At 42.9% G+C, this 22,646-nt stretch overlaps 1 protein-coding gene across 6 annotated transcripts in view; it reads left to right on the top strand.

Moving 5' to 3' along the window:
• tmem260 (transmembrane protein 260) overlaps positions 1–22,646 on the top strand; it is a 42,188-nt gene that overhangs the window by 7,077 nt on the left and 12,465 nt on the right. For 5 of the 6 annotated variants that reach the window (XR_008963645.1, XR_008963647.1, XR_008963646.1 and 2 more), the window contains 10 exons: positions 12,375–12,552; positions 12,659–12,772; positions 12,958–13,137; positions 13,317–13,357; positions 14,607–14,693; positions 14,788–14,896; positions 15,009–15,181; positions 16,799–16,970; positions 17,447–17,586; positions 19,077–19,253. Coding sequence is in view for 3 of the 6 variants with exons in the window: in XM_057343429.1 (XP_057199412.1) it covers positions 12,375–12,552; positions 12,659–12,772; positions 12,958–13,137; positions 13,317–13,357; positions 14,607–14,693; positions 14,788–14,896; positions 15,009–15,181; positions 16,799–16,970; positions 17,447–17,586; positions 19,077–19,253 (1,371 nt within the window). In the remaining 3 variants the exon portion in view is untranslated. The remainder of the gene's footprint in view (positions 1–12,374; positions 12,553–12,658; positions 12,773–12,957; positions 13,138–13,316; positions 13,358–14,606; positions 14,694–14,787; positions 14,897–15,008; positions 15,182–16,798; positions 16,971–17,446; positions 17,587–19,076; positions 19,254–22,646) is intronic. The other variant, XM_057343428.1, reaches the window with a different exon arrangement.

Here is a 22,646-nt window from a genome sequence, read left to right as displayed (position 1 = left end):
CTTTTATAATGATCGCGTTAGTTGAGCTATAAACGGGCGCCGCCATGTTTGTTTCTGCCGCGGTCTGAGATCTGTCGGATTTACATCACGTGAATTCATCCACTTCTCTTAAAAACACAAACGTAAGTGCCTGGTGAACTGGTAGAAGAATTGAGTGATCTTAACAATTGCTTAAATTGCAGATACTGTGTCTGATCTGAATAAAACATCCGTCAAACTACATTTGAGGAGACTTCCATAGACATCAGTAGGGATGTAACGATTCACTCAGCTCACGATGCGATGCGATTCACGATTCTGATCTCACGATGCGATTTATTCACGATTTACTCACGATTTATTTTTAAAAAATGAGTTGAAACAAATTAGAATTGAACAACTTCCCTTGCATTATTTCTTAAATGCTTCACGTTTCTTTGCATAATAAAATAATGTTTTATTTCAAATAACAAAACTAAACTGCGATTTTATAACAAATTAATAATAGAAAAAGTCTCTTTAATATAAACAAACTAATACTGTCTGTGCTTTTCTTGGATTTTTTTGCATTTAAGAAATATCAGCATCCACGTTTAGGTTTGCAGTGAAAATAGCGGCCCCTGTTGTTCAAAAAATGTATTGCGATTCAGTTCAAGCCTCAACCGAATTGAATCGTCACTCATTATAACCGATTTTCAACCGGCTCACGGTGAATCGTTACATCCCTAGACATCAGTGTGTATTATGCAATCTCTAAATGTATTTTGTGCTTGTAGGCACGTGTATACTGTATGTCTGAAGGCTAAATTAAACATTATGTGGTTGAAAGCACTGCACAGTTGTGATATGTGACAGGATTGAGTCTGTCTCTGGCTCAGTGCCATGCAAAGCGCTGATGTTCTAATCACACCGGTGTGATCGCACGCGTCAAAGGGTTAACATCATTATTAAAAGTGAATTTAAGACATTAAGGACAGGCTGGAACCCTGCAATTGATGGAAATCCGTCGTAGACTCGCTGCAATTAACGGAAATCCGTCATAGCGACGGAGAACTTTAATCCATGTGACCAGTGTTGGCCCATCGTTGGGTATGTCTTCCGAAGGGGTCTGTTGGTGTAGTGTCGTAGCAAGAAGTTGATCAGCCAATGTTGAAAGAATTCACGAAGACCAGAGAGCCAGGTTTCCAGAGGTTTCAATCTTTATTTGCTCGAGCAAGCAAAGTGAGACATACAGAGTTCATCTGTAGATGCCTAACAATTACACTTCTGACTCCATCTTTTATACACTGTTCTCAAGTCGTTATCACAGTTTAAACCAATCATATTTACCTGACATCACCTTCTCCCAATCAGGTTCTACATGACATCACTTATTTTTGTTAGTCCATCCTCTTTAGACATTCCACAGTTAAATATCAAGCTTCTTACATCAACTTTAACTTTGGCAAAACCTTTTAAAGGATTAAAAAATATATGTACATACATCCATCTTTAAAATGTAGATGTATGTCATTTTGTCAGTTGCTACTGTATGAAAGACACATACATCCATCTCTAAAATGCGAATGTATGTCATATTGACATTTACTACCTCTATACCATTCATTTTAGACCAGATCTCGTTTGAAGAACGCATATTGTGTGTGTGCTCAAAAGCGTTTGCGTGCGATGCAGATTCCTCATGGTACTGCTTGATGTTCAACCTAGCCTGTAACCTTTGACCCATGAGATTATGGTCTTTTTGCTATGAGACTCATAGTCTTTTCTGTGTTAGAGAAGTGTGTGAGACCTTTATCTAGTTTAAATGTATTGTTTCATATAAAAACTCAATCAATAATAGAAAAACTTATTACTGTAATAGAAAAACCACCATAGTAGTTGTAAAATCAACATCAACTTTCTACACACAGTACGTTTGTACAGTAGTGCAGATTACATTTACACTTATGCATTTGGGCTATGCTTTTATCTAAAACAATTTACACCTATACACACCTACAACCTTTGCGCTTCTACCTTTGCAATGCTCTTCCAATTGAGCTACCGGAATATGTAGCGTCATAATTTACAATGCATTCTTGATTCAATTCTTTTTGTCATTCTTAGATAGAAAAGTGTGGTGGATAAGACCTTCTGTTATGTTGTTTATCCTTTCTATCTTGGTTATTTTCATGTAGCAACTGAGTGAGCATTTTTGAGCTAACTGTTTTTAATCCAATCCTTTCACTGAATTATTAAACAGGTTCATTGATACGAACCTTCCAAACGAACCATTTCCCTAAAATGAACTGGGTGTCCCAGTGCTGCTTAACAGGGTTGACATTCTAGGAGAGTGCAATCGATATGCTTTGATTGTTTTTGTATGCTCACTTGGTTTTTAGGCTTTGTGCACTTGATGTACCCTGTGTGTTCGTATGGTTGTCGTCTGCTCTGTCAACAGCACTGAACCGATGCCATAATTAATTGTAAAGTTACCTACACTTTTTTACATTTTGTATTCTTCTGGTTGTCTTGTCCACACAATGATTTATGAAATACGAACGAAAATAATTTGAGTGTACAGTAATTAATTTGTAAAGCCTAGATTACACGTATTGCTGGTATTGGAGCATCTAGTCATTCTAGTGCATTGGTTCTCAAACAGGGGGCCCCAAAATGGATCCGGGGGGGGCACAGTTTTTGTGGCATTTTATGAACTATAGAAATTTATCATAAATTTTGTGCAATCAAAGATCTGAAAAATAAGACCACCACCAAACAAAATAATTGATGATCCAGCATTGTAGAATTGTATGCTTTTGGTTTAATTAAAACTTTAAGTGTAGAGCCATAAGTCTTTATTTGGGGGGCCACAAAGCGATTCACCCTAGACAAAGGCACCTTACAAAAAAAAGGTTGAGAACCACTGCTCTAGTTTGTGTAGAAAATTTTTGTAACATGATTTTTGTAGGCATGCTCTTCACATGAACTACACTTGACATGCTGACTTCACCATGTAACTAATTTAATAATATATAGCAGTTGAAATATATAGCTAGTTCAAGTTCTGAATAAAAATTCAATTTTAACATTCCTGTCAGCTCCATCTTACATCAGGATATTACAACCCACACTGCAAGGTCCTCTTGCAAGGCCAAAACACAATTTTCAGTTTACAGCACCATACAAGCAACCCTTCAAACATATGCAAATTCAGATACTCAGATGTACTTATTTGCTTCTTTTGCAATTATGTTCAAATGTCCACACAACTTTTCTAGAATTAGAGTTCAATCAGCAAAAAAGGGGTCTAAACGGACAGTTGCTGCCGCATGTACTTTAGCGTCTACACGTGACTCTTGCAAATGATGTGAATTATGCATGCTCCCACTCCGCTGAGTTTGCGAGCCAAGCTGACCGGAGATTTGGCTGCCGTTACATGCCCAATGCAACCTCTGCTCTTAAGCCTCAAAGGATTTAGATCCAATTTTGGATTACAGCAACCAAAAAAGTCATTTCCTTTGGCCTCTGCCACCCCACAAACCATCCTCCTTCAAATGCTGATGGCCTTTAGGATTTCGATCCATACGCATTCCCAGACCTGCATGCAAAACCCCCTTAGCTCTTAATTTTCAGTGCATAATCTGTGCTTTTAATTGAAAACATAAGCATAATAGGTTTTGATGGTTATCTGTCCAGGCTTAGGCTGGGGTTTGGCCTCGTACATCTCTGCTGGGCTCAGACCAGTAGCTGGCAGGCTCGAGATGCCAGAACTGGGAGGAGGGAGTGTTTCAGGGGTTTCAGAGCTTCCGGCACAGTCTGGGACTCCCCTCTGGGTTGGCATTGGGGTCCTTAGGTGCTTCGCCTGTGCCCAGTGGTAATGCTGAGGTGGCATGCCACTCCCGGTAGGGACACTACCGGACAGGCCTGCCCCCAGGCTGCTACCCTGGCACCCGACACCACTCTGAGCATGGCCATTTTGTGCCCTAAATGTGCTCTGCCATCATTTGCATCTTTAGAGGTATTTCAGTGCATCAAGGCTTGAATGCATGTTTTGTTGTGCAGGATACGAGATATCGGTTTCTCAAAACTCTTTGGTAAATGTATCGTCAGCTAAATTTGAAAGCCGGATTAAATGCAAGGGCAATTCCGTAAAAATGTCAACTTTACCATGAACAAAATAAAGTTTTTTATTAACTATGCTAACAGCACAGATATCAACATTTGGTGGTTCAAATACGAGGGAGGTCTCTTTTCAAATCTTTTAAGCATTTGTTTTATTGTAAGTGCATGATTTTTTTTACTGTAATAGTCAGGTAAGTGCCGTTCTCAGGATTGTCACATCCATAACAGTACATATCCCTCATAAATGGACACATGAAAATTAAAATAAAGTAATATTTTATGTTCTATAAAGAGGCATCCCTTCTCATTGGGTATTATTGCTTCAGGTTTGAGCATTTTAATTCACAGAAATCCTACAAAGTTTGTAGTCTCCCAAAAACGCATGTTTATTTCCCTTTTTTAAAATAGAAAATTTAGAAAAAAATTCTGATGTTTAGACAACAAGGGTTTAGTAAAATATAAACAGATGGTTCAATATATTTGTAATAAATACATTCTTTGAGCATTTTTATGTCACGTCCACAGGGTTTTTCCTGGCTCAAAATGAGGCGGAGGTGGTGCCATCCTGATCTTGTACACACACACGTAGGCCTACCTACCTTTAAGTGGCTTAACCAAAGTGACTTTTGAGTTTGACATATTAAACGTTCTAATAAAATTAGATAAAAATGACAATTATTAAGTTATATAAAACATTACTTTTATTCAACCAAACAGAAATGTTTTTTTAATCAAATAAAGCTTTTTTATCATTTCAACTAACTTTTCAGACCACAATAGCCAACTGAATTAACCAGTCTTTCTAAATGAGCAAAGCTCATTCACATCTTGCATTCTCTGTGGTTCACTTTAAATGATTCAATGATCTCTTGTATTCGCTAGTGACTGAAAAGTTCAATAGTTTAAATGAATCTGTTCAAATGAGTCATTCGTGTGCGAGTCGTTCTGAACGCAATGTGCGTTCATACTGGCGAACTCGCTGTGTACAGTATACGCTGATTCAACGATCCAACTGCACAGCTAAAGACATTACAATGATGTACGTCATGTTAATTTAATAAATTTCAAGAAATTAAACGTATTTTGATGCAAAACAAACAGCCGTGAAACACAGGCTGGCTCTAAACTCTTTTTAGCGCCTCAGTGTGCTGATAACGAAACAGCGCCTCCACTGTGACCTAATGTCACAACTGCAGTTACAAATGACAGTCTGTTAAATGCACGCAGCATTTCTTGTGAAGACTCGCAACATAATTTTGGCGAGAGCCTGAGGCGGCACGACATTTGACGGAAGCGGCCGCCTCCAATTTCTCTATGCAGGAAAAACCCTGCGTCCATAACGCAAAATGTCACATCCATAACGCTGGAATTGCCCACTGAAGTTAGCAAAACTGTAACAGTCCTATAGACATTGTCTTTGATGTTCCAAGTTAAATTAGACGGACGGACTGTTGTAGTGTTCCGCAGTGTTACTCGCATCCCAAACGCAGGGCTCGTTTTTTCTTTGATTTGTCAGTTATAGAAAACGTTTCTGAACGTCATGTTTGGAGAGTCACATTACATGCCTTTGTTTCCTCTGTGCTAAGCCATTGTCTGGGTAAGCCTTTGAGGATAGCTGGCCTCAATAATAATAATGATACCCATTGATTGCATTACAGACTAGAGGAATTTTTGGGAGGCTTACACTTGAGGTTCTTAGTATTTGAGAACTCTTTGTGAACCCTGAGAAAATAGGGAAGTACAATAAAACTTCAGGGTCGGCTGTTTTATAGACTATTTTTTTTCAAAACTGGCTAGTTGGCTAATATCAAGACAAAATACAAATTGCTTACCAGTTCATCAATAACTAGTAGTGTTTGCTAATCACATTTAGAAAATGAAAATGATGCAAAAGCTTATGCACAATTATACCATTACATTTTCCATGCGATCATCGCAATATTGCATAATTAAAGTTGTCATGTGGTTGCCGAAGGTGACTCCCCACGTCCACCTCAGCCCCGGCTCCACCGCACCTGTGTGTGTGCACACCAGCCAAGAGCAGACGGGTCCTGTTCTGCACGCACCAGCTCATATAACAGCTGACCGGGCTCCAGCGCCCACCTGTCCTGGGGCGTCCGCGCCATATAAGGCATTTTACCATATGGCCATGACTGTGCTTTCCTCAGTGGACCCACAAGTCGCTCTTAGTCACCTTGCTGCTCTCTGCGGTGAGCTGTGTTTTTAATCAAGACGGTTGCTTATTTAGAGTACATGCATTGCAATGTGTTGAGGTGTGTAAATATGGGGATGTGAAGGTGCACAATGTCTTTATTGTTTTGTTTAAGCCCCGATATTATTTTGCACTGAGCTGCATTGGTGGTGTTTCTGCGGTGTGAGTTTCAGAATTGAGGTTCTATTTTTGTGTACTTAAGACGAAAATTAAAACGGGTGTAATTTCCCACGTCCCTTGGCTGCCCCCTCCTGCATACCTCTGTTGTCAGGTAAATCATCGACCCAGAAACAACAGCTCCTGGCAGCTTAAGCACATGCTTTATTAGCCAGTCTAATCTGTAAAACGCTTTGGTTTGCAGCCATGCATTTTTTGGTAACTATAATAACATGAGCAGGTATTCCTAGCAGGTTTTTCTCTAAAACTTTGATATCCCGCTTTCGTTTTTATGCCAAGACGTTTTTGACATCAGAGATAATATAGACTGCAGGTTATATATTCCAGGTTAACTAAAGCATAACCTGCATCTGTGGATTTCTGTTGGGTACCACTGAAAATACATTTTATTCTTCCATATAGAGTAATGCTACAAAAGTTTATTCGGAAATGTAACTATGTATCATATAGACGATTTCAGCATCAACAACATAAACAAATGTTATGTGGCCCAAACTTTACTTCCGGGAGACCTCCGCAAAGAATCAATAACTGTTGAGTAGTTTTAATTTAGTTGGTTTAATAGTCTAGGTTTAATTGTATGTTTTTATACAATTTTTAACCTACAAATTCACACGAACTGTCTACCTTGTAAAATATTAACAAATTCCATTGCTCCATAGACTTCCATTACTATACGTTTCTTTTTTTGTTTCAATAAGCATAAAAACAAATCAACATTATTTTCTATTGTAAAAGACAGCTTTCCTCAAATGCTTTTAATAGAGTGATTTTATTTAACACCGAAGGTCCATTAAAAACCTCACTGCTCTGGGCCTTGAATTCCACAACTCAACATGACCAACGGCACCATTTAAACCCATGCAGTAATATTTCCTTAACAGATATTTAATGAAGACATCTTAACCCTCATTACCCCATTCAGAATGGGGGAAATAGGGTCATTTTCTGTGCTATGCCATCACTTTAATTTCCCCTTGCCTGGAGCTTTAAGATTGTGTCTGTTGCATTGGAAGTCAATATTGCTCCACTATTACATTTTCTAAACTGTCTCCACAGGCAGTTTTTAATGGAAATCATACAAGGCAAAGATCAGCCTTTGCTGGAATGCATACGTTCCATACGGCTGCAAAATACTACACTTTAATGACTTTATTAGAATAACAGAAGAAAATAATATGTGCATTTGCCAAATCAAATGCATAGTTCATTATTTCTGTTATGCAGTTTGTTCATATGATGCACGTCAGTAGGGGGATTAACATTGAATTGGAGAATATTGTTGTGTCACAGACTGTATTGTTTGAGGAGGAGTGAAGTGATTAGTTTTAAACACACACTGCCCTGCAGGAAGAGACGATTCAACCAAATACTGTGCATACCTGTAATGGCATGTATTAACACTATAATTCTGGTCAAAATTTGCTAGGGTCCAAATTTCAATCTACAGTATAGCATCCAAATGTTCATCCAGATATTTCACCACTACACTATTTGGCTGGTCTAGCATGAATCGCATCATTAGTGTTTCTCAGTGAGACATTACCCTACACCCTAAAAAATGCTGGGTTATTTTCAACCCAGTCTTGGATCAAAAAGAGACAAATCCAACCGTGGTTCATCGGACGCGCGTGCGCACAGTAACATTTGTTTATGTTGTTAAGATAAAACCGTCTATAATTCAAGTCTCATACAGGTATGTTAGTTTGAATTTTAGCATTTTTGGAGGATATGGTGTGCCTGTGCCGACTTTGGAGCAAACGCCTCTTTGATGCTATTCTCAAGTGTCTCTCGCTTGCTTAACATTGACAAGAGAGAGTGGTGGTGGTGCTGAATGTTCAGGAATGAAGGGCATGTCACATACCTTCCTTCAAACGGTCTGACATTCCTAAAGCGGGAAGTGTCAAGCACCCTTCAGTGGAATAAAGACGAGCCAGGCGACTGTCAGGCCGCCCCATTGAAGGGATGACAGGGGGAGGAAGTGATGTTTCTCCCTACCTCTGGATAGCACTCCTGCTTTTTAACCCAGCGCGGCCCCCCTACCTTTAGCCCGTGAAGGGGGTTAATTGGCACGCAGCGGGTTGGAATCAAGGTTGCGGGAGGTCTGCACCTTCACCGGGACCTGTCTTCCTCACCCCCTCCGTAGTGTGCTTGAGCAGTAAAGAAGGCTAGAGAGAAGAGCCGATATCACCAAGAATCCCCCCGTCTGCTTTTGACAAGCTATTAGCCCGACTACACGCGTGCACACACGGACTCTCGTCTCACGCGAGACAAGAAAATAAGAGAAAAGGGAAAAGAGAGAAAAAAGAGTAGTCAGCAAGCGCGAGTTCCACCAGACCTCCGCAACCCCCCCACCAAACACGCACACCATCCTTTTCTTCCATCCGTACACTTTATTCCGCTCCCCTTCTTTTCTGACTTACTTTGCTTTCCCTGCAAAAGCTCCATTGTTCCCCTTCCCCTAAGTCTCATCAGACTCTTTTTGTGGCCGACTATCACAGCGGCAGGCAGAGGCGCGCTGGAAACGTCTAAATGGTATCATGGCTCGTGATTAAGCACACGAGCTTCCGCGGTGCTGCCGCTGCTTATGAGTCAGGTCTGATAAGGCGAGGGCCCTGCTCTCTACTCAATTTCAGATACTGTTAATGGAATCTGTCTTGTGCGATTGTAATGTGAGAGCGCCTAATTTGCCATGGAGCTTGAAGCTGTCAGCGGCGAGGGATTGCGGGGTCAGGAGGGAGCTGGCAGCCGCTTGGCCCGCGGCGTGTATCTGTGCCGCTGAATAGAGCAGCTCTCCGCCTGTCACTTAGCTGATAGGCTGATGAGGACTCTAAGCCACTCGGCACAATGAGGAGAGGGCCATACTGCCTCACTTCCTCCCCCCCACACACCCCCCCTTTAATTGTCAAGCCCGCTAAAATTTTTCCAAGCCAGTGTGCTTGAGACCGGGCTGAGGGGTTTCTTCTACAGCTCTCTCTCTCTCTCTATCGCTTTCACTCCCTCTCTTGTGTGTTTTCACAACTTCTTTCCTCTCCATTTCCTTTCCTTCATCTTCTCTGACCTCACTCTTTCATCTCTCTCTACCTCACACACACGTTCATCTCTTTTTGGTCACCCTGTCTGTCTTTAATAAGTGGTGGGTCTTAGCATGTGGCAGATTATCCTTAAGTCGCCTCAGTTACCATTAAGGAAATGAGAGGGGTGGCGGTTGATGGGGCTGCTGTTGATTATTTATTTATTTTACACATTTTTAAAAAATGACGTGACGAAGAGGTCAGGTTAGACATGAGGCAATTCTATGCAAATATCAACCTAAGATGAAAAAAATAACCGTACCGTACGGTCACATCCATAACACACACATTTTCCCCTCTTTTATATAGAAAATTTGTGCATAGACTGATATTTTCTTATGTCTGTCATAAGGGACTTATGTAAAATATAAACAGATGATTCTATATATTGGTAATAAATGCATTCTCTGAGAATTTATGTATATATATTCTCCAACTAAATTTGGAATCTATTGACTCGTGTTCATGGATACGTATTCCCCCTTTTTCGTGACAGTCAGCACAACCTTTTTTTAATGTCAATCAGCACAACCTTTTTTCGTGTCACTCAGCACGACTTTTAATACACAGACTGCGTGTGTATGTACATTTTAATGAATGAATGAGGGGAAGGAACTTCTTCAGAGCAAGCCAAGCAGCCAACAACTCCAGGCAATTTATATGCCACTGCAGGCGGGGGCCCGTCCACAAAAACCCGACACTGCGAGCCCATTGCTTACTGCACCTCAACTGAGCAGGGAGGCATCCGTCGTTACTACGACGTGCCTCGAAACCTGCCCAAGCGGAACCCCAGCTCGGAGAAATCGATGAAGTAGGGGCTGTAGAACCCCAAAGACATCTCGGCTGGAGGGACGGGCTCGATCGCAACCTCGGCCCGAAGTACGGGTGCATTCTCTCCTCGAACCGAGGTGTACAGAATGCCCCGAAACCTTAGCGGGCGCCTGGCGAATTGGATCGTGCAGCTGAGACAGATCGTCCTTACTAGCCAACGTGACAGGCTGGGGAGCTGTAACCACGCCCCCAGACACCGCGACAGAGGAACTAGGGGAACGATACGTGTCACCATCCCTGTGGGGGGGGGGTTCTGGGGCTGGCGGGGTTCTGCTGACTTAAATGCGTGTAGTCTTCACTGCACGACTCACCGTCGAGTTGAGAGTGCTAAGGGATCGGCATGATGCAACGTCGAGGTGAGGCTGCGCTCTAATGAAAGAAACACACAGGGAGAAAGGAAGCTCTTTTTGAGACAAGTTGGGCACCAGGCCCTGAAAAGGGCCCGGACGAGGTGGGACGGGGCAGGGGCCATCCTGGTGCGACTCGACAGCGGTGTGGTGCCTGGAGTCGTGCCCGATGTCCTGGGTTTCCCTGACGCAGACGTGTCGTAAGTTCCTGTGACAAACACAGCATTTTTCATTTTCAGCCAATAGAAACACTGTCTCCTCTGCGCTTTCGTCACCATCATTTAGTGAAAAACAAGCCTCTCGTTCACCTGCAGCAGATGTTAGACATTATCGTTAATAGCATTGTCAATATGGATATTTCTCTTAAACAAACGCATCGATTCGCTTCAGAAGACCTTTGTTAAGACCACGGAGCCGTGTCGAGCCGTTCTTTGATCGATGGATGCACTTTTTGGAGCTTCAAAAAATTGCCCCCCATTCACTCCCATTCACTGCATTATTCTTCAAGAAGAAAGTCACATTCACTTAGGATGCCTTGAGGGTAAGTAAAACATGGGGAAATTTTGATTCAAGCCTGAAGTATACCTTTAAATTCAATTCAGTTTTATTTGTATAGCTCTTTTCACAATTTGTATCGTTGGAAAGCATCTTTACATACGTTTAGGCAATAGTTATTAGAGCTGTATATTAGTGCAAAAGTGTTTCTTTTAGATTATACTAATTGTTTATGTGATTCAGAATGTTCCTCATATTGTACAAATGCACAGCCTGATCTCACAGAAATTTTTAACTCTTTTACGAGGTTGCTAATTTGTGTGAATTTAAATGATCTGATTAGTACAAAAAGTATGATTATTGGAAAAAAGCAATGCTGAATTCATACCCCTACGCCTAAGCCTAACCGCCACTGATACGAAAGCAAATCTTACCAGAATGTTCTGTCAAAAATTAGCCTCCTCATAAAATAGTTAGTAACAAATTGCCGTGAGATCGGGACGGGACGAAGTGGCCATCCCAGCATTCCCCAACACGGCCATGAGGACCGGACAATGCAAGTGCCCTCGGTTCGTCGCAGTCGTGTACTGCCTCTATGGACTCCTCACCACGACCGCGATGACTGACCCAAGCTTCTCATCTCCTCGCCCCAGCCTCACGGCCACGACGACCGTCTGGCCTCCCGAGCGGCCGGCGCCCTCCAGGCCGGCCGGCACCCCTTCCGAAGTTGTTACATCATAGGCTCGAGGGCGCACCTTCCGGGAAGGGGGAGTTCTGTCACGGTTCCCTCTGTTTCTCCTCGTATTTTCCCGCTCGAACTTCATTCCCCACGATCCTCCATGGTCCCTCACCTGTTTCGTGTCTTTAATCATCACACCTGCCCATGATGTGCCTCATTATGGACTTGTACAGTATATATTCACACTTTGTTCTCCCCTTCATTGTCTAGTCTCAAGTGTAATGTTAATGTAATGCCAAATGTTATGTTTCTTCGTCTGTCTTACCCAATCGTTACGAATTAAAAGTGTTTTGCCTGTGGATCTACTCTCTTCTGTATTCATTGGTAACGTTCCATTACAGCATCGCTGTGAAGAACCTTTTAAGCGCATTTATTTTTAAGTGTGTAGTGAGAATGCATCCATTGTGTCTGCACAGGGTGTCAGGGCCCGGTCCAGGGGCTGTCCTGGCAGGTGGAGTGTTTGCAGTGTCCAGGCTGGTATGGCAGTGGTCAGTCATGGCTGAAGTCTTCGCCCTTAATAACTTGTTTGTGGGCGTCTTGTTCACCCTCTCTGCATGTTTCCACTGTGCAGAAAGTGTTCATCAGAAGAAGAAGGTAATATAGTCCAAACCATCTGGTACTCAAAATTAGGGTTTTGTCTTGTTGTAAAATTGAAGCATCTTGGTTGAGGTTCCGCAAATTTGCATTTTGTTTTTCTCAGTATGCTCTGTGGGGGGCGCTGTGCTGTGGTTTGAGCCTGTGTAATCAACATACACTGGTCTTATATGTTGCTGTCATAATTTCCTGGGCGATCCTGCACCTCTACACTCATAATGTAAGTACTTAATAGACACTAAACCATGAAGGTGGTTAACATAACTAATTCTTATTCTTTGGTACATAAAATTAGTAACAGTAGGTGCTTAAGCACTTGATAAAAGTATCAGTTTTTGGTATGTAAATTGAGACATTTGGTAAAGGAGAGGGTTTGCAATTACAAGTGACATGTTCTACCCACAGGGATTGTCCTTCTATGGTCTGTTGTCTCTGGGGACGTGTTTTCTGGCTGGCTTCATGCCCTACATCTACCTGCCCATTTCCTCCTATCTGAACAGAGCTCGCTGGAGCTGGGGAGACCAGACATCACTTAGTGGTCTGCTCACACACCTGATCAGAGCTGAATACGGCACCTTCAGTCTGGTACCCACACAAACACAATGTCATTTGTTTATTTGTGAGATTGTAGTGTATGTAGGAAGTGAATAATTATATTTATATTATTATATTATATTGATTTTGTCTATAATTGTGTATAGAAAAAATTTATAGAGTATATACAGTATTTATAATGCAGCACATATTTATATTTTGGGGTTCAGGCAAAAACAGAAGAAAGCGTGGCCTTCATGAAGATGTTACAGTGAGTATGAAAATTGTGGTTAAATTTAAGAGTTAGCCTGTTGATGGATCAGTTCTGATATCTTGTTATCTAAAATCACTGTAAACTATAATTTGTTCAATGAAACTGGATGTGCAATTCAGAAGGAGATACCAACGCATCTAAAATAAAGGTTTTAAGCTTTTCTTCTGCTTAAAAAAATCTGCATTTCACTATGCAACTCAATATGCAAATATTATGCTACCATTATTGTTTTAAAAATAGTAATGATAGTTTTAATTATAAATAGATTTGATCTTAGCAGAATAATTCACCCAAAAGTAAGTTAATAAGTCCTTAGAATTTCAAAACATATTTTAAACATATAAGGTACATGTAGATTTAAAGGGACAGTTGACCCAAAAAATGAATATTCTGTCATCATTTATTCATATATCTTCAATATATCTTCTTTTGTGGTCTGCAAAAGAAAGAATGTCATACAGGCTTGAAATGTCAAGAGGATGAGTAAATCTAAATGTAACTTATATGTCTAAAATATTTAGTTTTGAAATTCTAAAGACCAAAAGGCTGAAACCATCTATAATGCTCCAAATTGTTCTTTTTGCTATTATTTTCTTAATATTAACAATATGTCATAAATACCATCACAGATATTAACTTTAATCTTCATCTCATTTTGCCTTTTGAATATCAAATCTGCATTACATTTTTTCGCTCTGGCTTTTGTTCGTTCAGTGACGTTAGTATAACATACCACCAACATACTCCACAGCCCACCCTCATCATACATTTGGGTGTCCCCCAGAGAGAGAGCTTATTTCATATCCCACTATTACCAATCACCCGTTTCCCATCACCCCCCACTGCTTCCACATAGCGTGATGGACAGGTGAGAGCAAGAGAGGGAAACACAACAAGCATGTCACAGCATAAACCTGCCATAAGGAGCTCAAACACACACGCTTTCTCGCTCCTTCCGCGCTCGCTTTCACACGCCGCTTAAATAAGCTGTCAGAGAGAGATGGGTATTAAAGCACGGGCAGGGCAGTATCTCTTTCAGCAGGGAAATTGGCCATTGACTTGGTTGGAAAACAGATAGATGAGAGAGGCTGTCACAAGACTGCATTTAAAAAAGACCAAACGCACATACTCGTATACACATAAATGACTACATGTCAGTGTTTTCAGATGACAGAGTCTGTGTCCATCAAAGAGACATGCACGTACACACATGTATGTGTTGGTAAGAGTGTGTTTTGTGTCCCAGGGCTCAGTGGAATCACTGTGTGAATGATCTGTCTACTCCAGTGCTAGTGTTGGTGGTGCTGAGCGTTCTCTTCTCTCTGAGGAACAGGTGACTGACATTTCTGATCAGACTGCTACAACTGACCAGATATTGATCACAATACCATAACTGTCCTTAATTGTGGCATGTATGTGACCTCCAGGGGGCGCTTTGTTTTTGTGTGGTTGATACTCATCATGGTGAGCATCTACTCTATGTTTTTTGCCTGGAGAGCGAATCTGGATATTGAGAAGCCACTGCTACTGGGGGTGGTGAGTGAGTCGGACTGACAATATGTGAACGATTACATCTCATATGGTGTTATTTCTTCACATTACACATCATTTTTACTAAATGAAGATACTGAATGTGTTTTGTCATTAGGTGGAGCGGTTCTGGCTGCAGGCTGATGCAGGGGTGTGTGTGCTTGCTGGTCTGGGTCTGAGCTGGACTTTGTGTTGGCTGAACAGGCGCCTGGGCTGGGGTGCTGTGTGGAACACGGGGGCCTGGATTCTCACTGTAGGCCTCATATCATACATGATCAATTTAAACCATAGGTGAGCTATGCGCACACAGTCACATGAACAATAGACTGTTTTGGTTTGGAGGGTTGTGTTGTTTTTTCAATTTGTCGAACTGCTACTAACAACCACCCACAACAGTCTAGGACCATAACTGCGAGTTTTGCCACTCAGCACCACTCTTCTTTTTATTTTGTTTTTTAAAAACTGTTAAAAAAACGAGTTCCTCATTACTTTGCTATAAGTCTTTGAAGGAGCAACTCTTGGTTATTGTGCTGCATCACAGACCTGCCCGCTGAACCTTCTGAGTTTGACTTCGCAGTACATTTGCGGTTGATCAGGCAGCCCATGACAGTCACTTACTGAATTTCTCATTTCCTCCATGCTTCAGCACACATCAAAGCAAAAGCACTGTTGCTCTCCTCTGCCGCTTTAAATCTATGCTTGATTAGCTGTCCTGGCCTTGCTAGTCATGCAGATTAAAGCAGCCCAGTTCTGTGCTTGATTAGGCGTCCTAGCAACTGCAGTCACATAGATTAGAACGGCGAGGTTTGGTACATCGGAAGCACAGACCCGCGCCGCTTTGATCAATGGTGAGACTGACGTTCTTGTCAGCGCTCATCACACCTGTCCGAGGCTGATTACAGCGGAGAGATGTTCCACCTCATCACATCTCACCTCACAGCTGAGAGAGAAGCAGAGGAACTGACTGCTGAACAGCTGAAGGAACTATAATATTATGGATCTTCATGTTCCCTTACTAACTTTTCAAGCTGATGCGGTTTTTATAGTTATGAATGAATGGGAATGTACTTCATTTTAAAGCCATGCGTGGTTCAGTATATGACCTAAAAAGAACCCCATTTTCTAAGAAAGATAGCTTGTCTACAATGATATTGGAAATTAATCTAAACATGCCAAGTGTGCCAGGTGCAATGTTTGCCAGAATGTGCATTGTGTGCCAGAATGGGACTGACACTACGGATGTCCGGACATAATGTAAGGTCTGTATCAAGTTAGGATGGTTATGTATGTTTCATAAATTATGCTCATGTAAACTCACAAATCATCATGATATATCAAACACAGCCTAATTTTGCAGCACCTGTATATATCTGACTTAAACATACCCGTCACTACACAACAAGTAATGGCACGCTAGTTTATTTGCATTGAAGTAATAGTGAAGACTCACCTAGAAACATGTTTGGTGAAAAGCATAAGGAAGATAGAGGAAGAGAGGAAACAAACGACGACTTTCAATTTTTTATTATTTGAAATAATTCAGCTTAGTTCATTTCAAACACGGATCACAAATATTCTTTCATTCATAATTGTTAAATGCCTTACTATATGAATTATTATAAAGAACTCTTTGCATACCTTTATGCTAAACAATGATGTTTATAAAATAATTTAGAACAGTTAGTTAGCAAATGAAGTTTAAAGTGAGATAAAATAATATACAGTACATCAGCACAGGATTTGAACCTAACACATGCCGTATGGGGAAAAAATCCTCCTGCCAACTAGCTGCTTGTGTTCAGTTCAAGTACCTTGTAAAAAATCTATCCTGGCTGCTATGCAAATCAAAGGGTCACAAGCCGTTTTTTTTTTAATACTAAATTTTGTTTTGTATATGTGTGTCAACAGAGAGTGTGATCAAAGCAGCAATGACGTTGTGGACCGGTTTGCTCGTGAGGTTGTGTTCTCATTACCGGAAGGCTCGTTGGTGCTGACGCGAGGTGATCTCCCTGGCAACACGCTGCGTTACCTTCACTACTGCCAGGGGCTCCGGCCAGACCTCAGCCTTGTCGACCAGGAGGTCAGTCATCTGTGACACCTGTTATTATTTCTCTAGCCACTGCCATGAAAAACCCTGGAAATATCTGTCTAAAACTGTGATTTCCAGGCCTGAAAATGTCATTGAAATAATATATAAAAAATGTATGTTATTCAAAAGTCATAGATGTTGGTACTATGGTGAATATAAAATTCAGTTAGCTCTAAAATATCAGCTAGGTTTTGGCATATGGTACAATCCAATGCAACTCAGACTATGTGTTTTATAGGTTTGTGGTTTATAGCTTTATAGGTTTGTATTTGGACTAAACCCTCAAACTTGATGTTGCAAGCGTCATGTTTTACCAGTTAACTTACAGAAACACTATTTTGTGTGTATTTACAGCCAACATAAAGTTCATAAAGGTATTCATTGATTGTAAAGTGAAGAAACAGGACCTTCCCATCATGCCTCTCTGTTACTGTGTTAAACTTAACAAAATCCTCTATATAATGCAGATGATGACGTATGGCTGGTATGTGGCGAAACTCCAGAAGCATCTACCCAGAGTGAAGTTTCCTGGAGGTCGGTGGGATCCTGTCAACAGTGCGGAAAAGAAAACCTTCAGTATTGCACAGTTTCTCAAGCACAATACGCAGTAGGCCTACGTTTAACATACACAATTACACACAGAGAATCTCTGTTCATACACACCGTATATGTGCTGCTACCCATAAAAAATTGGATTTCTGTTTTTTTCGTGCATTCATGCAAACACAGTTAAGCAAAATCTTTTATTGAAATTCACACCTTCTTCCAGTAGGACAGCAAAATGAATAGATACTGCCTCCCTCCACCAGAAGGCAGTATTTCCTTGGTAAAGCCCCTGGCCTTTGAGGGGGGGCAATAAACTCAAGTACTATTTCCCTGGTGGTCAGAACTAAGAAAACAGAGAATAAACAAATGGGGGAAACAACCAAGTGCCTGCTTGGTTTTTGTCAGGCGAAGTTGACAAAAGTTTTTGTATGTTTATGTGTGTATTCTTTGATTTAAGATTTATACTTTGGAGTGTTGGATGAATACTCTAACACAACAGTTGCAGTTGGAAAAGGTTCAGATAAAAGCACAGAAGAGAGTCATAATTTCCATACAGTAATAGTAACTATTCCCTAGAAAAACAACCTGCCTGCTCATGTCATTTTTTGGATGCATTTTGTTTTCCCATTTTAGCTGAATTATGCAGAAATTGCAAATATAAGTGGGAAATAATAAAATCATGATGTATGTGTTCATGTGTTTTCTTTGGGAATGGCTTAAGAAAAAACACACAAAAACAAAGCACTCTATGACAACAGATTATCATAGCTTTCATTAATAAAACTTTAAAAAATACTATAAAATTGTATCAAACAATATTATATATGTTTAACAGATCAAATAATGTATAGGAATTACATTTTTCTGTGAATGTGCTTTTATTCAGCATTAAGGTATTAAACTACCACATTATATTGTATTGTCATGGCTAATTGGAAAGTTAGACACAATGTGCAGCATCTTCTTCAATTACTATATAATTAAAATTAAACAATTTTTAAGCAAATTATTTTAACCTTGAACATTTAGCATCGACATAACCTAAATAAAGATACACTACGAGTGCAGTGTATAATGTGTACACCATCATAGCTGTTAAGAAATGTGGGATTTTACCACATTTTACCACCAGTGAGCATCCAGAACTATCATTTTTATATGATTTATTAAGACTTACATGTTATACAATGTTATTAGCTGTGCCTAACCATTATGATGTTATAGACCACTTTGGAAAACGTAAACTGCGCTGGTCCAACGCTGGTTTGAACAAAATAAAACCAACAGAACATTTATAAATAAATCAAAATTTTGAACGAATATCTTTAAGATTCAATTATTTGATTAAATAATAAATTAAATAAAACCAAAAGTGCTTCTGGGCCAGTGTTTACATCTCGTAAAGTGGTCTATATTGTTGTTGCTTTTGTTAGTCAGTATCAATGTTATGAAACAGTAGTGTCACGGTTATTTTTAAAAGCACAGTAATGATAAGGCTATATTTTGGGAGTATGTGTGGAACTCAGCTGAATTTGCTCTGGTTGTCTCTAGCAGGCCTGTGTTTGTGTGTATCGGCCTAAACGAGGGCGACCCCAGCTGGGAGAGGAGCTTCTCTCGTTGGCCCTGGGGTGTGTGTGAACAGCTGGTACCTGTCAAGACACCTTTTGAACCGGAGAAATGGGCCCACCGTACACTTAACCTCTACAACTGGAGCCAGCCACACGACAGGTAGCAGTAGCACATCACTTACCTTAGTGTATAGTTTACTACCTAGGCAATGCCATTTATCCTCTGTCTGACAGGATGTATTAGGTAGTATTAGTATTATATAGACCATAATATACAGTAAGTCAGTACTGGTAGGGGAAGCTTCTCATATTTATGTATTGTGGTATTTTCACTGTACTTTAAAAATAGCATTGTGTATGTCTGAAGAAGGGGTTTACAATGTAACGTTAGCACCTTGATAGTACATGTCCCAAAAGCATTGCTTAACCATGATATACTGGTACTTTGGTACTTTTAGTGAATGATCAAATTCCAGGGGACAGATTAACAAAAATCTTCTTAAGACAAACTATTGGAATGTTTTTAAAGGAATAGGTCACCCAAAAATGAAAATTCTGTTATCATTGTTTTAAACCTGTATACATTTTACTGTTCTGTTAAACACAAATGAAGAGAGCACCACTGACTAGATTTCTATAGTCAATAGTGCACCAGGACTATTTGATTAAAAACAAATAATCAATCCAAATATATTTTTTCTGTGTTCAGTTTAAGGGTGAGTAAATGATGACAGAATTTAAAATTTTGGGTTAACTATCCCTTTAAGATAAATTACAAATTTGTGCAATGAGGCTCACTGGGGGGAAGGCGTACTTCCTCTTCCTCTGGGTCAGGGAGTACCAAAGCGGGCAATGGGAGGAGTCTGGGGAGGCAACAGGTCCACCTGCGCCTGGCCGAACTGCTCCCATATGAGCCGGACTGCGCGGGGATGGAGTCGCCACTCTCCGTGAGGCATCGACTGACGAGAGAGTGTGTCGGCTGTCTGGTTCAGGTTGCCTGGGATATGTGTGGCTCGCAGGGAGCTGATCACCTGCTGACTCCACAGGAGGAGGCGTCGGGCGAGTCGTGTTAACTGCCGTGAGCGAATGCCACCCTGTCGATTGATATACGCCACGGCGGTTGTGCTGTCCGACCGGACCAGCACGTGCTTGCCCTGCACGAGAGGCTGCAGCCTCTTCAGTGCAAGTAGCACAGCCAACAACTCTAGGCAGTTGATATGCCAGCGCAGGTGGGGGCCCGTCCACCGCCCCGACACTGCGTGCCCGTTGCACACGGCACCCCAAACCCAGGGGGTTAGGGTGCATCGGCAGAGATGACCATACGCCTGCTGCCGGTGTGCCACGCTCTCCAGGGAGCCCGACTCTGTAGCCAATGTTGGAGCGGTCGCATGTGCATCAACCCGAGGGGGACCACCCCCACCGAGGATGCCATGTACCCAGGAGCCTCTGAAATTGTTTCAGGGGGACCGCTGACTGCCTGAAGTGTTTCAGGCAGTTCAACACTGACTGAGCGCGCTCTGAGTCAGCCACGCTGTCATGGAGACAGTTCCCTACCAAGAAAGAGGATGCTCTGCACAGGGGAGAGCTTGCTCTTTTCTCTGTTGACCTTTGGTCCCAACCGATCTAGGTGCCGGAGCACTAGGTCCCTGTGTGTACACAACAGATCTCGCGAGTGTGCCCAGATGAGCCAGTCGTCGAGATAGTTTAGTACCCGCACACCTCTCTCCCCGAGGGGAGTGAGGGCGGCTTCCACAATCTTCGTGAAGACTCATGGGGACAGGGATAGACCGAAAGGGAGGACTCTGTACTGATATGCCCACCCTCGAAAGCGAGACATGAAAGTGAGCGTCCTTCAGGTCGATTGCCATGAACCAATCTTGACATCTGGTAGACGCCAGGATGCGCTTCTGCGTGAGCATCCTGAACGGCAGCTTGAGTAGGTGCCTGTTCAGGGTACGCAGATCTAGCACCCCCCCTTTTTGGGGACGATGAAGTACAGGCTGCAAAACCCGTTGAACATCTCGGCTAGAGGGATGAGCACGATCGCTTGCCAGAGGGGTGGTGACCCTGGCCCAAAGCACGGGAGCATCCTAGCCTCTGACTAAGGTTGAGAGGATGCCCCGAACTTGAGCGGGCGTCTGGCGAGTTAGATCGCGTAGCCGAGACGGATCGTATCCCATAGCCACCGTGACGGTTTGGGGGCTCTAGTCAGGCTCCCAGGGACCGGGGGTAGGGGTACGATCTGCTTCATCGACCTCCCAGGGGGTGGTTCAATGGCTGGTAGTGCGGATTCCTTGCCGTGGGGAAGCCCCCGGGGAGGAGATCGGCTCTGCTGACTTACCTGCCTGGCGATAATGCAGCACAACGCACTGTCGACTGAGAGTGCTGAGGGCTGCTGATTATCCCCAACATTGGGTCTCGCCGTGACGCAACGTCGAGTTGCCGAACACCGTCGTGTAGAGGGTGAGAGCGGCTGTGATAAACACCCAGAGAGAGAGGAAACTCTTAAGAGAGTGGGCTGTTGGGACGGGGCAGGAACCATCCCGGATCGACCACCCAGCGATGGAATGGCTGGGGTCGGGCCCGATGGTATTCTCGATCTCCCTGGGGTCTTCCCATGAGGGCCGCTTCTGCTTTCGCCGCGGCTGCTGACGGGGCGATGGTCTCCTCTTCGATGTCTCTTCCAGGGGGTCCGCTTGAGTGGGGGGTGCCAGAGCCAGAGGGCGTCGAAGAGGACCAGGGCTGCTGGGAAGCAGATGGTGCACTGGACTCGACGGCCGAGGGCGGCCGAGTTGCGGCGGGGGGAGGATATGCTTGATATCCTCTGTCTGCTTCTTTACTGTCGAGAACTGCGGCCTGACAGTATCACCAAACAGCCCCCCCCCTGCGAGATGGGTGCATCGAGAAAGCGGACCTTCTCGGCGTTACTCATCTGTGCAAGGTTCGGCCAGAGGTGTCTCTCATGGACCACAAGTCCATGAGAGCCCGACCCAGGCCCCGCGCGGTCACCTTGGTCACCCGTAGAGCGAGGTCGGTGGCGGCGCAGAGTTCCTGCATAAGCGCTGGGTCGGTCTTACCCTCGTGGAGCTCTCTCAATGCCTTGGCCTGGCAGGAGCCATAGCGTGGAGAGAGGAGGCAGCTTGGTCCGCCGCAATGTAAGCTCTCGACACCAGAGATGCCGAAGACCCCACATGCTTTGAACGGGAGTCTAGGTCGAGCCCCCCAGGTGGCCGCCGCCTGCGGGCACAAGTGCACCGCGGCGGCACACTCCACCTGGGGGACATCGACGTATCCTCTAGCTGCCTCACCCTCGAGAGAAGAGAGGGTGACAGAACTTGTTTGACGTGAACGTGCCGGAAAGGGGGCGTTCCAGGTCTTACTAAGTTCCTCATGCACTCAAACGCGCTCAAACCCGAGGCACCATGTATCCAGCCACGAGCGCTGGGAGAGGCAGTGCGGGCACTGCAACCCAACGCTCACGGCAGCCCGGGAAAGCATGGCTGACATTTCGATGTCCGCTTCTTCCTGGGCTCGACCCTCCTAGGGAGGGAGC

The sequence above is a fragment of the Triplophysa rosa genome, linkage group LG10 (genome assembly GCF_024868665.1).
Source record: "Triplophysa rosa linkage group LG10, Trosa_1v2, whole genome shotgun sequence".
NCBI classification, from domain to species: Eukaryota; Metazoa; Chordata; class Actinopteri; order Cypriniformes; family Nemacheilidae; genus Triplophysa; species Triplophysa rosa.
Note: the sequence above shows the minus strand (reverse complement) of the source record. Positions and strands in the feature narration are given on the sequence as shown.